The sequence below is a fragment of the Esox lucius genome, chromosome 10 (assembly GCF_011004845.1).
Source record: "Esox lucius isolate fEsoLuc1 chromosome 10, fEsoLuc1.pri, whole genome shotgun sequence".
Taxonomy (NCBI): domain Eukaryota; kingdom Metazoa; phylum Chordata; class Actinopteri; order Esociformes; family Esocidae; genus Esox; species Esox lucius.
The window spans coordinates 20613490-20629420 of record NC_047578.1 but is presented as its reverse complement, the minus strand read 5'-3'; the positions used below and the strand labels follow the sequence as shown (position 1 = coordinate 20629420).

The window sequence follows — 15931 nt, the reverse complement described above, 5'->3', positions numbered from 1 at the left end:
GTCTGCCCCCCACTGTGTCCGCGGGACTGTTCTCACATTCATCTAAAATTGGGCCAAGCTTTTTTAAATTTTCTTAAAATACATAAAACACCGAACCCGCGTTGGTCTGTTTTCCGCGTGGTCCGACATTTCAGCTAATGGCCCCACTCCCCATGAGGCCTTTACCGGAGGAAGCCATCACCACATGAAGGCGGCATTTAGTCAGCTGCTGATTTTATCTGCTGGTGTGTTTAGTTAGTCCCTCTTCCTGGAGGCTCACGGAGAACGACTGAGTCATTCAGTCTACCCGCCCTGTAAACCAGACAATGGCCGTTGCCACTCTCCCCGGTTGCGAGGGGCCTAATTCGATTGGGCTCAAGTGGACAGTGGTGGAGAGTCCCTCTTCACCTGGCAGAGCTGTACTGGGCCTATGGAATCTGTCCGTCTCACTGACAGACTCGTTGGCTCTGCTCAGATACAGATCAAATCGAAACGGTAACCGACGAGAGCTTGTACAAGATTTTTCTGACATCCGGATACCGATGCGCCGAGCGCGTTTGAGTCCTTTCCGTTTCTCAGTCGGATCAGCAGATCTGAGGGGATTGCGGCTCAGTTCCGACAAAGCCTCCGACTCTTCCCATGGGCTTCCGGGGGGGAAAAAAATCTCCCACACGCTGGGCCTCCCTGTTCATTATCATCGGCCTCGTCTCTCCCGTCTGTGATGTTCGCTCACAAAGCCCAGACCTTCATCACTTCAGCTCATTAAGGAGAACTGCAGACACCTTCCCCGTCAACCCGCGCGGCCCTCCCCCCCGATTCCAGATCCCATTACTTATAATAAGGCAACTCCACCCTTCTCCTCTCAGTCTTTCCGGCCTGTGTCGCAGCGACAGCTCATCTCCTCCATTAACACAGTACACCTCCCTCAATTATCGCTCCCTTCTCGGGCGGCTTTCTTTTGTCTGCTCCGCTAGTTTCTCCTTCCCCAGCTGTCCCCCTTTGCTGTTAGCGCTCACCTTCCTCTGGCACTTCTCCGCAGTTTCCCTCCACCTCCTCCTCAGTTTTCTCCTCTGAATTCTTCCCGTAAGATCTCCATTTCAGTCTCCCTATTCATCTACACCTGCCACCTCGCTACCGCTGTCACACTGTTCATAAACACCTGTGGGTCATTATCCAAGCGGCAAACCAGCGGTTGATTTAAAGCGCTGTTTTCCCTACGAAAGCGTGGCCTCGAGGTCAATCGCGCATCGTCTGATGCAAACCTGGAACACGCCATCTCATTCCGGGTCAGCCACTGTCGGCGCCTCTTCGGGGCAACGCCTCCGTAGTAAAACCCTGCCTCCCTCTGGGCTCCCGGCTTGACTAATTACACCAATGTTTCGGTGGCGCGGCCGCGAGAGCTAACGGAGCGGTGGCATGGGACACACCCAACACTGCCCAGGCCTGGAACCACTCCAGCGTCCGCCCGCCTCGCCTGGCCCCCGCCTCGTCCGGCCGGCCGCTAGAGTGACACAGATCGAGAGGGACGGTGGGCGAAACGAGCCTGTCTGCCGGGTTCAATGGCAGCGTTGTCATTGGAGATGGGCAGCGATATGATGACACATTAGCCCACGTTCGCTCTGGGAGGAAGGAGACTACCCACTGCGACACCCCGGTCACAGAGGCAGCAGATAAGAGGGCGAACTCCTTCAAACGTCCCGCTGGGACTGACGCGGACTCCCCCTCGGCCACCGATGAAAACAAGCCCGGCCGGGGGTGCAGTGGGCCAATCGCCGAAACTCACCAGGGGACCGCAGAGTTCCGGCCGGCTTTACGTCGGCGTTAAGCTTTAATCTTTTAACCCTTTAATCTTGGCGGCCTGACCACACCATGATGAGCGGCATGCTCACTTCACATAGGATGCTGTCGGAGAGCCCCCCCCCACCTCCACTCCAACCTTCCTTCCTCTAATTTGCTCTCCTTCCCTCCCCATTACATCTGAATAAATAAACAGCACAGTGGGAAAGTAGGCCACTTCAACCTGGATACTGTACCGACTGAACCAATTTGTGGAGATTGCGCAAGGATAGAAGTGTATACATGTATATATAAAAAGAGAGCGAATTAGAGGGGAAGAGAGACAGAAACAGTGAGAAAGCACATCTGGTAAAGGTACGGTGTAAAAAGGCAAATTATCAGGTCAGAGAGGGCTATAGGAGAAAAACATTTAGGGGAGAACCATTTAGGGGGTGGTAAGAGAAAGGGAGAGAGGGAGTAGAAGTAGAGGAGAGTCAGAAACAGAACGGGGGGGGGGGGGGGGGGGGTGGAAGACAAAAGCGGCAAGGTGAGCCTTTGGACATGAAGACAGAAGGTTCATAAGGTCCACATTTCCACAGAGTATTAAATCTATGCCTGTATAAGTATTTCTTTTGAGAAGCCTTTTCTGTGGGCATGACGCGAAGGCACGGCCCAGCCCCCTGCCCCCCCCACCATCCTCTCCCTCCTAAGGCAGTGTCTATTTAAATGTGTGTTTAATCGGGGAGTGTCATAGCTCTAATCGTGGTTGGCGTCACAGCCTCCTCTCCGCCTCGCTCTCCCTGTCTCGCCCCCCCCCCGCCCCCCCTCTGTTCACAGCCCGCGGCTCTGAGCCAGTATCTGGGAGAGAGCAGCAGAAACCGAAGGGGGGGGTGGGGGGGCATAAAGCGGTCCCTCTGCTCCCGTGCGCCGGGCCTCCGTGGCGATGATGACGAATTAATGAATCGCTGACAAACTTCTGAGCACACGCCGGGGCTACATGATGAACGGGGAAATGGAAAGGCCCGCGTCCGTCGGAAATTAGGGAGGATTAGTTGGGCCGCAGTCAACCAGGAATCACGTGGGGGCTGGGGGTGGGGTGTGGGGGGGGTTTACAGGGAGGGTTACTCCAGGGAGATTATTCCAGCGGCAGAACATGGACGCATGACCAGAATAACCCCCTTCGGCTTCCCCCTTCAGTTTCCCAAAATACTGGCATGCGCTGCGCTCTCGCACACTGAGCAATCATGAGCACAGCCAGGCTGCAACGTGAGGCCCTATTAAAGGGGAAACTGGGGAAGGAGGAGGCCCTCGGGGGCCTGCAGGGTGGTTTTCAGTTCAGGGGAAGTCCTCCGCAACAGGCACAAACGCACTCCACAGGCGGAATGTGCAACGAGACAGCGAATAACGAAAGAAAAAGAAATACTAATAAATGTTCTTTTAAAAAAGGGTCAATTTTCTACGCTTCTTCACTCATCCGGTTTTCCCCAGAATCATCTCTCAGGCACAAAGCCTCTCCCAATGACCTCCATCTCCTCTGTGACACTTCAGGTCTGATTTGACTCCACAGCTCAACATAATCAGGAGAGCCGCTCCACTAAGGCTGCAAGCCTCGACTGCCATCTTCACTCGGTGGTACAACGAAACACACTCCGTTCGCCCTTGGTTGTCGTGTCAGCAGGAAAGCTCTTCTTATCTGGTGGCAACTCTCATCCTTGGTATATAATTAGCAACCCAGCGGAAAAGGTCACGGAAACCAAGGACTTTTCATGAGGCGCAAAGGGTGGCGGGGGGGGATATCAAGTCGGCGATCGCTGCACAGCTGCGCAGGTCCGGGAGGTCCTGAGGGGATGGCGTAGCGGGCCCGGCGGTGGGCTAGCATCATTATCGCTTATCAGAGCCGTTGTCTCCCATGCAGATACAGGGAGGCCGAAACACAATGCCTTTTCCTCCCACATGCATAACATTACCTTCCCCGCAGTTACACTGGCCCGGGGAGATAATGAATTAGTGCCACATTGCTCTTAGAGAACTGTCAATTATCATCATGAAAAGGATGGGTGAAGTGCCGTGAGAGCCATTCCCGTCGTCTAACGGCGATACCTCTTTACAAACATGCTTTCTCTAAAGCAGGTCCAGGTTGAGTGGCTGTCGCTGCAAATACATTGGAGATAGAGAACAGAGCCACAAGGACTATCGTTTACACACAAGTCTTTTTGGAGCAAAGCCCACTTGTCCTTCACGCCATAATGGAAGTGAATGTACACGCTCTAATGCCCACATCAACGGGCTGGGCCACGTACACAAACGGCCACGGTCTTTAGGGACAAATTCTCTGCAAACTAGCAAGCTATTCAACGCCATTCATGACCGGCAAAAACACAAGCATCTCTAGAGTGCTATTTGGCAGTGTGAAACACAAGAAAGAGCCAGAGGTCGTCTGAAGCCAGTTTTTGTTTTTTTTACCGGTGAATCCCAGGGGATACGAATGGGCAGAAAACAGATCCCAGAACAGTATGACCATGAACATGGAACCAAATAACAAGCTACTCTTGTACAGATTTGGCAACAAATAAATCTGGCTTCCCAGGGCCTCTCAATAGCCATTCACAGTGAGATCGGTGGAAGATCGTCTGTTTCTGTCTGGAGAGCCCGGGGATTCAGTTTTCCCAGATAGACTATGTGATGAATAGGACAGAGGATGACCTGTCACAGTCCACGGCAGGCAGGGGCCATTGTGGACAGGAAAGCCATCAGTACATCACAGGAGCACGGCACTCGTTTTAGGTGGCAATTATGCTCCACCCCAAGGGAATATATGTCTGGCTGGATCCAAAGGCAGGACCGCAAAGGCCACCAGGAAGTAAGGATGTCATACCTGCAGGACAGGTCTGGCTAGATGATCCGGGTCATCTTTTTCTGTCCTCGCTGTAAAGACATCCTTTACATCAGGCGTACCTAACCTCTTTTCCCAAAGGGACCCCTGTTTTCACAATTGAGAAATCACTTGAAGCAAAGTCTGACTTTTTTCCCTCCACGAAATGTCGGTTCAGCTTCTGAACGTCACATAGACAATCCAAATATGCTCCCAGGGGTATCAGAGACAGATTTCACAGCTTGTTACAAGCCCATTGGCAAACCATGCAATACAATGTAAGTATAACATAACGAATTGCAAAAATGTATAAAAATGAAAATAAAAATATCAATATTCAAAAAACTGAAAAAAGAATGTTTACCTCCTGAATTAGGTAGTTCCCACGCCCCACCCAACAGACGTCCCAAATTAAGGACGAGTCCCATAGGTTGGAAACCCCTGTGGTGCAGTACAATACATTCCTTCTGCTCATACTTAAGCCTGAAGCCTGATTCAGGCAGCAGTAGGGGCGCTGAGAAGCTCTGGAATGCCATGTTAATTAATCATCAAACGCGACACTGCAATTAGTCTGTGCTACATTTGTTCTGATTTATGGTGCAAAGACAATGTTTGAGCTAGCATATGTTTTCAGGCTTAAGAAGAAAAGAAAAAAAAACATCTGGAAAGACAAAATCTATTGAAAATCAATGTTAGAAAGAACTGTTAAACGTAAGAGGAAATGGAAATTAGCACACAGACGTGCAAGTCAACAAAAAAATATTAACTGTACTCTTTGTTGCTTGTTATGCAGTGCAGAAGACCGACATTATCAGTAAACCCCCTCTGAACCCATGCATGCACTCAGACACGCTCATAAAAACAAGTTGCATGGTATACCGACGGTGCACTAATTCAATGGAGAAATTAAAAACCGGTTAAGTCCTCCAAATGTGTTATATTGGGTACTTCTGTCAAACGTGATTGAGAGGATTAAGCAGCCGATATCTGTGCAGAGCGCAGGCCAGGGCACAGCACACGCCGTGCCTGCATCACTCATTCATTACCGGTGCTGTCTTGACTCCATTGTTAGCTCCCCACTCAGGCTTGCACAGAAGTTAGCCAACACACTTGAATAATTCAACACAGCACGCAGGAATGTTCAAACTGTTCATTTCTGTTGGCAAAAATCAATTGATGTCCATACGGGCTAGAATCCTTTAAAATCAAAGGAGATCCTGGCACTGTAGCTTCCAGTTGAAGGCGTACTTTTCTTGCTAGCTTATAGCAAAAGCCAACTCCAATTAACCACCATATTGGCTTGACTTTCTTCATCTAAACCATGAGAAAAAAAATTGCTGCCGCTTAATGAACGTATGCACTCCTGTGGAATAACATGCACCGGCAATGTGAACAGCCAGTTTGGATTTACCCAGCTTATCAAGAGGCCTACCACTGAAATAAATGATTAATACCATTACACAGCTATAGTTGGAGGTTAAAAAAAAAGTAACTGTATAATTATTTAACAGATATTTTTTAATGCATACGTGCAGCCAGTCACAAAGATGTTCAAATACTCGGTTTTGTGGTTCTCCGTTTCTGAAGTACCCTTTTCTTACTCTGGATAATAAACCTTGTGACTGCGTTATTGGTTTTGGTATTACGTATTGCAGTGGCGGGTTATGAGGACTGTGATAGGAAACCAGGCATCTAAACTATTCTGGTATCATAACACAGTCGGGAGAGAGTGACAGGTGGAACATGAGAGACCGAGGGAAATAATGGACAATACTTGGGGGAAGAGAGTTAAAATAAGCACATCTTCCAGCCTTTTGTCCTTACGATATCTGGGTCCAACCACTCAGGCTGCAAACCATGGGCCATGTTATTTAGATCATTTAACCATGCAATGATTGTCTGCTTCTGTGACAGAGGAAGTGGGAAATAGCAGTAAGTGATATGGAGGGGGGGGGGGGGGGGGGGGGGGGCTCATCTTCATTAGTCAGGCAAAATGAGGGCATCTAGCCGAAATCATGACAAGAGGGTAAATTAAACAGAACCAAGCAGGGCGAGAAGGAGAACACCGAGTCTCTGCTCCGCGGTGTAGTCAACCCAGATTCAGGCGAAGGTGGGCAGGGACACGGCGAAAACGACGAGCGAGAGAGCAGAGCGCAAAGGGAGACCAACAGGAGGTGGCAAGAGGGACACGGAGAGAGAGAGAGCAGACAAAAGCAAGAGACGGGGGTACGCCAACACGGTCCGGGGGTCACCGTTGCAGATATGCACTAAAATAAACACGACAGCGCCTGATCCCCTCGGCAGCCAGGTCAGCCAGAGATGGCGGGATGTCGGTGGTGGTGGTGGTGGGGTTATGAAAAAGAGAACAGATAGAAACGAGACAGAGAGAGCCATTGAGGGGTGCCAGAGATTACTCTTAGAGGACTGGCTTTAATGCGAGCGCAGAGAGACAGAGGAGAGACAGAGTGGGAGCTGGGAGAAAGGCAGAGGGCAGAAAGCCAATTTAGCTTTCACAAGTAATCGCCCAGGAAAGAGAGCGAGATGCCTCTCTTTTTTTTTATTTATTCCCATGACACGGCCGTCTCAGACAGCGATTCTCGGCGCCGACCAGGCACACTCCGGACAGTGTGGAGCTCGCCGGACAGCCACGACAAGCCAATCAATATGAAGCAATCCCTGTGATATGAGCTGCCTGAGGGGCACATTACGCCCGCAGTGGAGCATTAATTCCAGTGTTCGATGAACCGCCGATCAATCCTCACAGGCCAAGGAAACTGTTGCACGCCAGACATGCACAAGTTAACACATATCCCAGTACTTTGGCTTGATCCTCGGTTGTCGGACGGCTCTTCGGAAAAGAGAACGGTATAGAGAAGAGACCCGGCGCGAAAGCAATATAGAGATTGCCGGAAGAAAGAGAGGAGGGGAGGGGTTGATGAGAATAAACACAAGCACAGAGAAGGAGATGGCAGGCGAGGAGGATAGAAGCTGAGGGAGCGATTATGTTAAACAGCCCCGTGGCCTGCGGTAATTGCGCTGTCTTGCTCCACTGCCCATATAAGGTAATGGAATGCGTGAACAACTGGGCTAACACGTATCGATTCAAAACACTCACCACAGAGAAAAACGATATATTTGCTGTGCACGGAATCAAGCAAGAGCACGCGCATGCACACAATCACACACAGAAAATGAAGTTACCGATGAACCTACAAACCTAGCCGCAAAACTAATCCGAACATTCTTTAAATTCAGCCAGATCGGTAGGTGACCTCCAGCGATGGGTTGGGGGGGGGGGCTTGCATTCCAATCCGATCACCGGGGGCAACGCGATGAGAGTCAACCCATCTGACACACACACACGCACACAACAACTGAGCGATAGCCGGTAATGAAGGTGGGAGCCCAGCCATGTCTTCCCTTTGGCAGACTCAAGCCTGCATCGTCTGAGTCAGACAGACAAAAGCCCCGACAGAGGAATGTGTGCCATACCTATCCATAACCCAACAAACAGCCTGGCCAGGCGGGGGCTTGCAGAAGGAGACAAGGCCCAGTGTCTGGAACCCGGCTTGCCAAAGACGGCCTAAATGCTGTTCTTTCAAAAGCATGCCGTCACCTTGGCATGTTGTGGCGTTAAAGGCCTAGTGCAGACAAAGAAAATTATTTTCTGGCTTTCCTATATGTTTCTCTCTACACTATAATGCTGGAATAATTATGCCAATGCCCTTTTAGTGTAAGAGTGATTTAAAAAGACTGCCTGAAATGTCAACCTGTGTAGGTGGGATGGAGTTCTAGTCTTCCTGGTGACATAATTACGACCTATAAAATCTGCACTGGGAGAAACGTGTGGGAAATTCAGACATGAAACGGTACTAAAGCACATTCAGAAACTATATACGAAGACGGGAACCAACTGAATGCATTCATTTGTCCAAGTTTATCTTAAAACATGAACAGAACACATCATTTGGACTTTCTGAATGGCTGTGTGTGTGTGTGTGTGTGTGTGAGAACGGCACGTGTCTACCACCGTGTTGCCTTAGAGATTATGCTAATGAGAAGAGTTGTGTGGTACATAAAGGCATCCCCGAAATGTTAGCTAGAAAGTGGCCTACAGAATGGTATCAGGGTTACTTGTATCAATCCAATGGATATTTGCTTTGCAACGCCATCACACTGGTGCTACAGGAACAATATGAAACAACTAAGCCTCTTGCTTGGTAAAAACACAAATTAAAGGGTAACTATATCGCCCCCACCCAGGAAAGAAAACAAACATTTTTTTTCCCCCCAAACCTCAAAAGCATTCTCCTAATGTGGTTTAAGCACTGTTGTGCAAGTCCAATTTGTTGATTTACTACCAAAAAAAAAAAAGAGAAATAAGTGAATTTGGGGCGAATAAAATGTAATCGAGCAAAACATTTAACTGGTTTTATAGGGCCCTACATCACCAGGCAGTAATTATGATAATAGGAGGAAGAGTTTCCAAACCCCTACAGGACCAGTAACAGCTGGGTTCCAGTTTATCCCCCTCACCAGACCACTCCCAGGCAGCCTCAGCAAAATTATTGCTTTGAGACACTTTTGTTTTCATTGAAATCGCACTTCACTGTTATTTGTTAGGAGTGAGAACAAATATTCGAATTGTCAGTATTTATCGACAAGTTCATCTAATTTTCCAAAGTTACCCAAAGAAATCTGTGCTATCGATTGACTCACTTGGCGGCAGTAATGACGGGTTATTTCTTAGACTAAACAAATCTGGTTAACGGCAAAGTACAGGAAATTATCACGGCTAGCGAAAACATACCTGTCCATTTTTGTTAAGATCTTGCGTCGATGGACGCACTAGCCAGATTTTTTTTAAATTCATTTTACATCATTCCTAATAAGCTTCCTTCAAATTATATTTTTTTATCCACTGGAACACATCCGTAGGTTTGTTTGATTTAATTTAATGCAGACTGTAACATAACTATATATTAAGTGTAGTTTCAATTGGAAAGTAAGGTTTTCAGGGACACAATATAGAAAATAGCTGGCTAGATGGTCTAATACATTTTGTATTTTGTTAAGGGCAGAAAACATTGACACAGACATTAGCTAAAGTAAGGCAATTCAAACATCTCTGTGCTAATTCATGGGAGATAATGCATGTTTTTTGAAGACGTTTATAGTTCATTTGCAATTGTAATTAATGGAAAAGCTTATAACAATAATTTTAAATGAATCACTTGTAATACACAGGCCTATGCATTAGGTAAGAGTTAAGGGGTAAGGGTTATTTGCTGCTGTTAGGGCAATTCTGAATGTCTTCAGAGTAAGTATATCTAGCCTAATTGTTTATACTAAAATGTTGAGGTTGTTAACTACATTTTTAAATAAAAAGCTGAATTTATTGCATAGCATATTACAATTTACATTCTCCCCCACCCCCCATTTAGTACCTCTCTTTTTGGCACGAGTGGATGGGGTCGACTATTCAACGACAAAAGCTGAGGAATTATCGATAGCGAAAATATGTCATGCACATCCCTATTATTTGTTAGGGTCACTGAGACGAAGACATCCGCAATGGCCCTTTACCACATCACCCGTGCGATTTCCCAGGTATGACTTGGCATATCTGAGGGTGACGACAAACAGAGTCAGGTTGGCCGCTGCACTAGCTACCTACACGATCGCTCTGCGAAAAGGTTCACACAAAACCCCTTTAGCCGAACTCTTCCTCCACAGTGCTGCGGGGACAATCACGAGCCTTGAAGAAGCATTTCCCTCCACAATCCTGGGGGCATTCATGAGCCTTGAAGACCTCCACAATCCTGGGGGCATTCATGAGCCTTGAAGACCTCCACAATCCTGGGGGCAGTCATGAGCCTCGAAGCAGTGCTCCACGGTGCTGTGGGCTTTTAAGAGCCTCAAAGCCTCGTTTCCCGGGCTCTGGGCGGTCACAAGCCTTAAAGTGGTGCCTCTCTCCAGCCGCTCCAGTGGACACAACAAGTAGGAGGCGCCTCCTTCCCTCCGACATGCTCCGGTCAGCTCATTCCGGGAAACCAGGCACATTTTGACACTCAACAGGGAGCGGCGGTGTCATGGTGCAATAAACCACGCTGTGTAAAAAGTTCCAGGAACAGCGAGAGGTTGACAATCCCCTTAAACATGGTCTGTAACAGGGGGTGGATATGATTCGAGAGTCATGTAGGTGGGAGAATAGTCTGGCTTGTGTTCTCCCAGTGGTTCTGTATTCCATTTGGATCGGATCATGCCCCGGCCTCTGATTAGCTGTGTTCAGGGCTGTGTGCTGGTTGGTTCCGCCAGCCTCCTGTCAATGTGTATGAACGTGTGATGCAGCAAACAGGAAGTCTCATTAGCATGTGCTCATATACAAACCCAAATACACACAAACGCACATCCCTTTTGCACTCACACGCAGGATTTAGAATTTCTTAGCTGTTTAAACATTTGTGTGGGCCTGGATATTGTAAGCCAGGAATCCTGGATCGGGCCAACAAGAAAAGGAATGGCATGCAAAAAAAAAAATCTCATTTTTCTCAATGGAGCACACTTGAAAGAGAATGCATCTTATTAGCAGACTCTGCAGCAATCACTCACCCAGGGTGAGAATTGGGCACCCCCCATCCCCGAGAGTCAAACAGCACAGAAACATCCTGAGGTATTCGGGCTCTCATCATCACATTTCCTCAAAGCATCTACACTAGAAATAGACTATGAGCTTTAAAACCTGTCAGGTCTAGACATGCCTGTCAGCTCCATTTCACAAACCCTCAGGGGGCAAAATTTATATGTTTGCTACCCAAGACGACACAGGGCAATGGCCACTGGTTGATGTGTATTTTTTACCCCATCGCCCTGAGGAATATAAACGCGCCCCGGCCTCAATGTTTTTCAGTTTCATTATGCACGTCATTCCATTTTAGTTTTTTTGCTTTGATGCCAATGGTTGAGGGGAGAGAGCAGCGCAAATTAAACTCAGAACACAAAGAACTGGCACTGAAAGGGAGCGCTTTCCAGGATGCAACCAGATCCATTTCGGGTTTACCCATCAAGTGTAAATCTGGACTACAGACTGAACTAAACAGAGTGCTGGAAAAAGTGATGCTGCTCTGCTACTGTCTGAAAGGGACCAGACGGCTTCCTCAACGGTCACGGAAGAGCTACGACGTCTGCCGCGAAGCCACAACTCGACGTGAGTTCAATGTGCGTCTTAACAGCCGGGGAGAAAAGTCACAGGCTCTGAGGAGACTACATGTCGTGATGAAGTGCTCGAAAGACAGAACGCTGAAGAAGCGAAGACTGGCATTGTGCTGCAGCTATCAGGCACAATTTTCAATCAACCCCAGAATTACTGAGGGATATAAAAGTAATTAATAAGGTTAGCACTGGCCCGGCGGGTGGGTGGAGGCGGGGTTTGATCCTGAGTCTGTTTTACGTAGAGAAAGGCTGTGAACACATTTCCAGGCCAACACTGACGGAAGGAGATGTTGGTATGCTGTATGGAAATCAGAATGACATGCTAAATGCAGGGGGTGCTGCAGGAAGCCAAGCTGGACGTTCTTATTTGGGCATAGGGCAAATGGGAGGGAGAGAAAGCGGTTCTCTGAGCCCCCTCAGAAATCCATCGCTTTAGCCTCTGTTTCATCTCAAAACTGGAGGTGGGCGGAGGGGTTTGGTAGACTGGAGAATCAGGAGCTCCTCTGCCACCATCTCAGTAGCTTCAGCTGCAGGGATTGACCTAACCGACTCGTTGCAACTGATTCCAAAAGTTATTTGAGGGAGAGAGCATTTATTTATGGTGAACACATCTCAATCGAATCGCATTACCATACCGCTATTCATTTGTGATTCTATTTGCATTCATTTACTCCACTGGATTTCTTTATCCATTTATGCAGGTGCAAAATTATTCCATTTTCCTCTAAGATTAGCCGGGCTATTCCACAGTAATCCTTGAAACTGTTGACTGTTCATGAAAAAAAATTATATTGAAATTATCATTACAAAAGAGTTGGTTATTTTTTTTTTCCCACCACCTTCATATACAAGACTTATGAAATGGTAGCTTCCCTATAATGAAAGGCCTTGTGGTTTGGATTTTAAATGAGAACTACTTGGGATTTTTTCAAAAAACAGTTGGGGCATCCCCCCTCAGTCTGAGTTTCTGACAAACAAGAAATCTATAAACAATGGGGCCAGAAAGCGGCAGTGGAAAGGAAAGGGGGAGAGGTGGAATATTCAGCCTTTTAATTCACCAATGACTAGGGCCTAAAGCTGCTATAACAACGGGCCTGGACGGGAGCTGAATCACAGTCTGAAAATAGGCTAGAACAGAAAGAATGGGCTTGCTGTGAAAAGGCTGGAATGTTTTTCTCTGAGTGTGGGTATCAGGGGGGGGGGGGGGGGGGGGGCTAGGGGTGCGTCCTTAGCAATGTATTCAGGATGATTATATATCCAGCTCCAAATGTTTCAAACATTCCTCAAAGAGAAGTCAAATTTTTTTGTTAGTTTTCTTTGTTTAGATTAATTCTACTACCATTGTCATCTGATTCACAGGGAGGAACTATTTGAGAATAAAAGCAAGGATTCCAGGAAATCTAGAATTTGTATAGGGCTTACTCACAAAACAGTTTCTACCTCTACATCCCAGGAGTGAATTCAAAATGTGTGAGTGTAACAGCAACACCATCAGACAGGATAAACACCCCAAGCCCTAAATTAATGTTGCCACAGTTTTTGTGCCTACCAGCAAACAATTGCTAAGATTTAAGAACTCAGAAACTTAATATAATTAAATACATTCGATTTTTGTATATGAAACAAATACCTAAGCAACATGATTAACAATAAACATGATAAACAACATAATAGGGTCCTACATAGTTGTTAGGTTTCGGGTCACAAACTGAAGGGTTGCTGGTTCAACTCTCCGATGGGGCAAGCTGAAAGATAGCTGGCTCTTGAGCAAGGCACGTAATCATTTTGGCCCCTGTAAATCGCTGCGGATGAGAGCACCTGCTAAATGACTAGACCGTCAATGTAAACACTTTGATCAATAAATCCCTCAACATATCAAATAGACAACATCTTGGCAGTCTACAATTAAGACACCGAGAAACACATTGAAACACAGCAGTCCTACCCTTACAAACAGTTCTACTTTCTTTTTCATAGCCACGCTTTTGGCTTACAGCCAATGCAGAATATAATGGCGCTGAAGACGGTTCTTTGGAACATGATCATTTCATTGTGTATTTGCCTAAATAAGTGGTTCAAGTATTTAGGGTGAATATAGCCTAGCTATTATCCATTCGCCATGTCATCTATCATTCAAGTTCGTGTCAACAACTTGTGAACACGATATAAAACGCTGTCTTGACTGACGGTGTTTTGTCTCTACACACAGCAACACCCTGTTGCTTTTCATGACTTAATTTCTACTGCTATATGATCACCTGAATCACCATTGTCTGAATAAAACAAGTTAATTGAACAGATGTTTTAAACCAAAAAAAAATGTAAACCTAAAAGATGTCGAAACAGAAAACGAACATGGCAGGATTAAGGTGATTCGTAACAATCACACCTGCTGTCTGGGCGCTCTGAGAAATAAATACCCCGGGAGGCCACACCTTGCATAACATGGCGTACCGATTACCGAAACTCGTGATAACAGAACCAGTCGGTAGGTAGGTATAAGTGAACTTCAACAACAGGTTTTGGGAAAGACACCACGATCACCTCGTTTAACCGTGAGGGTGAATGACTGTACATGCTTTTGAAATGGGACGGTAGTTGCCAATACCGAGCATTTCAATGAACGTGACCCACAGAAACACAGAAAGAAAATGTAGTTGATGTTCATAAAATAACCAAAGATGCCCACAAATGTATAATTGTTCATGTTTCTTACCTTGAATAATAAGAAGTATCGCTGCTGTCACAAAACAACAGTTTTTCGTTGATGATAAGGGACAACGTTTAACGTAGTCTCTCGCCATTCTTCTAAAAAAACGAGGTGGACATACAATCCCCACAACCACACCAAAACGCACTGATAGTCCTTAGCCGATTACTTTACAGGGAAAAAATAAAAATGTACCGCAAAACAATCCGGAGTCGATAACTTGTGTGTTTACGGTTCAGCCCGACGTATTATTTCCTCGTTTGCAAATTGCAGTGACAAACATTCAAAACCCCTCCCCGTGTGAGCCGGAGGTAGCGCACACAGGTAAAGTCTACTGTGTGTACGGAGCAGTGATCGCAAATGTACATGGAACCAGAAAGTAAGTCCTGTTCCGCGCATCGATTAGTTCCGCTGAGCATTCGCACGGATTCTGAGTGGAGAATTTAACGTGATGTCACGATACGTCATAATAATCCGCTACCTATAACAGGGAGCAATCTAGGAACCGAAAGTTCGTCCGAAACTCCAATAGGAATGCGTACAACACATTTGAGGGGGAACTCTCTATTGGAAAAAATAAATAAATAAAAAAGACATGCTTGTTCCACTTGTGAATTTTGGTGAGATTTTATTTATATTCCTCAATAGTCTTTCTCTGTATTATATCGCATTTCACTGTGGTAGGTTACAAGAGGATAATTGGACTCGTATTTTTAGCTTTAGTGAATAGGATCCGGTTGAAATTGTAATAATGGTCCCCAAATAAAATTTGATGATCTATAGCTAGCTGGCTGTTTTACTAGATTTTGACGTTACATACATACATTTCATTTATTAACTGATCCATGCAAGAATAATTTTCATCATCACTCTGCACGTTAGTGCGTTGTTGATCATTTAGAATGTTGTTAGGATCCCCATTCGCTACTGACAAAACATTGAACATTAAATAATAAAGAACATCAACTGACAAGTAAAAATACCTTACTGCATACATTTAAGTGACAAGAGACTAAACATATAAAATGGCAATAGATGAATTCGTCTAAATACATTTAAATTCACAATACATTAAAAGGCAAGTTAAGTGCAGAGGTAAATTGTTACAATTAAGATAATAAATTGCAATCTCATGCTCTCTGTAGAGCCAATAGTTCTGTAAACATGATTACAGCCAGCTGTTTGACTGGTGTTTGTCCTTGCATAATTTGCCAAGTTACGAGATGTTACCTAAAGTATATATGCATAAAAGTAACCTAGACAAACTGGGTAGAAATGCTTTTTACAGGAGAATTCTGCCTCAGAATATGGCCCAATGTTTGGTGGTATGGCCATAAACTCTGAGTTACTTCTCCATTAGCAGCTTATTATCAACATGCGAT

General features: G+C 46.2%; 1 protein-coding gene across 2 annotated transcripts in view; it reads right to left on the bottom strand.

Moving 5' to 3' along the window:
• pvrl2l (PVR cell adhesion molecule related 2 like) overlaps positions 1-15002 on the bottom strand; it is a 71860-nt gene extending 56858 nt beyond the window's left edge. The window contains exon 1 of one of the 2 annotated variants that reach the window (XM_010901453.4): positions 14556-15002. In XM_010901453.4, the coding sequence (XP_010899755.2) occupies positions 14556-14643 (88 nt within the window). In that variant the 5' untranslated portion in view covers positions 14644-15002. The remainder of the gene's footprint in view (positions 1-14555) is intronic. The other variant, XM_010901454.4, reaches the window with a different exon arrangement.
• Between the last annotated feature and the right edge of the window lie 929 nt (positions 15003-15931).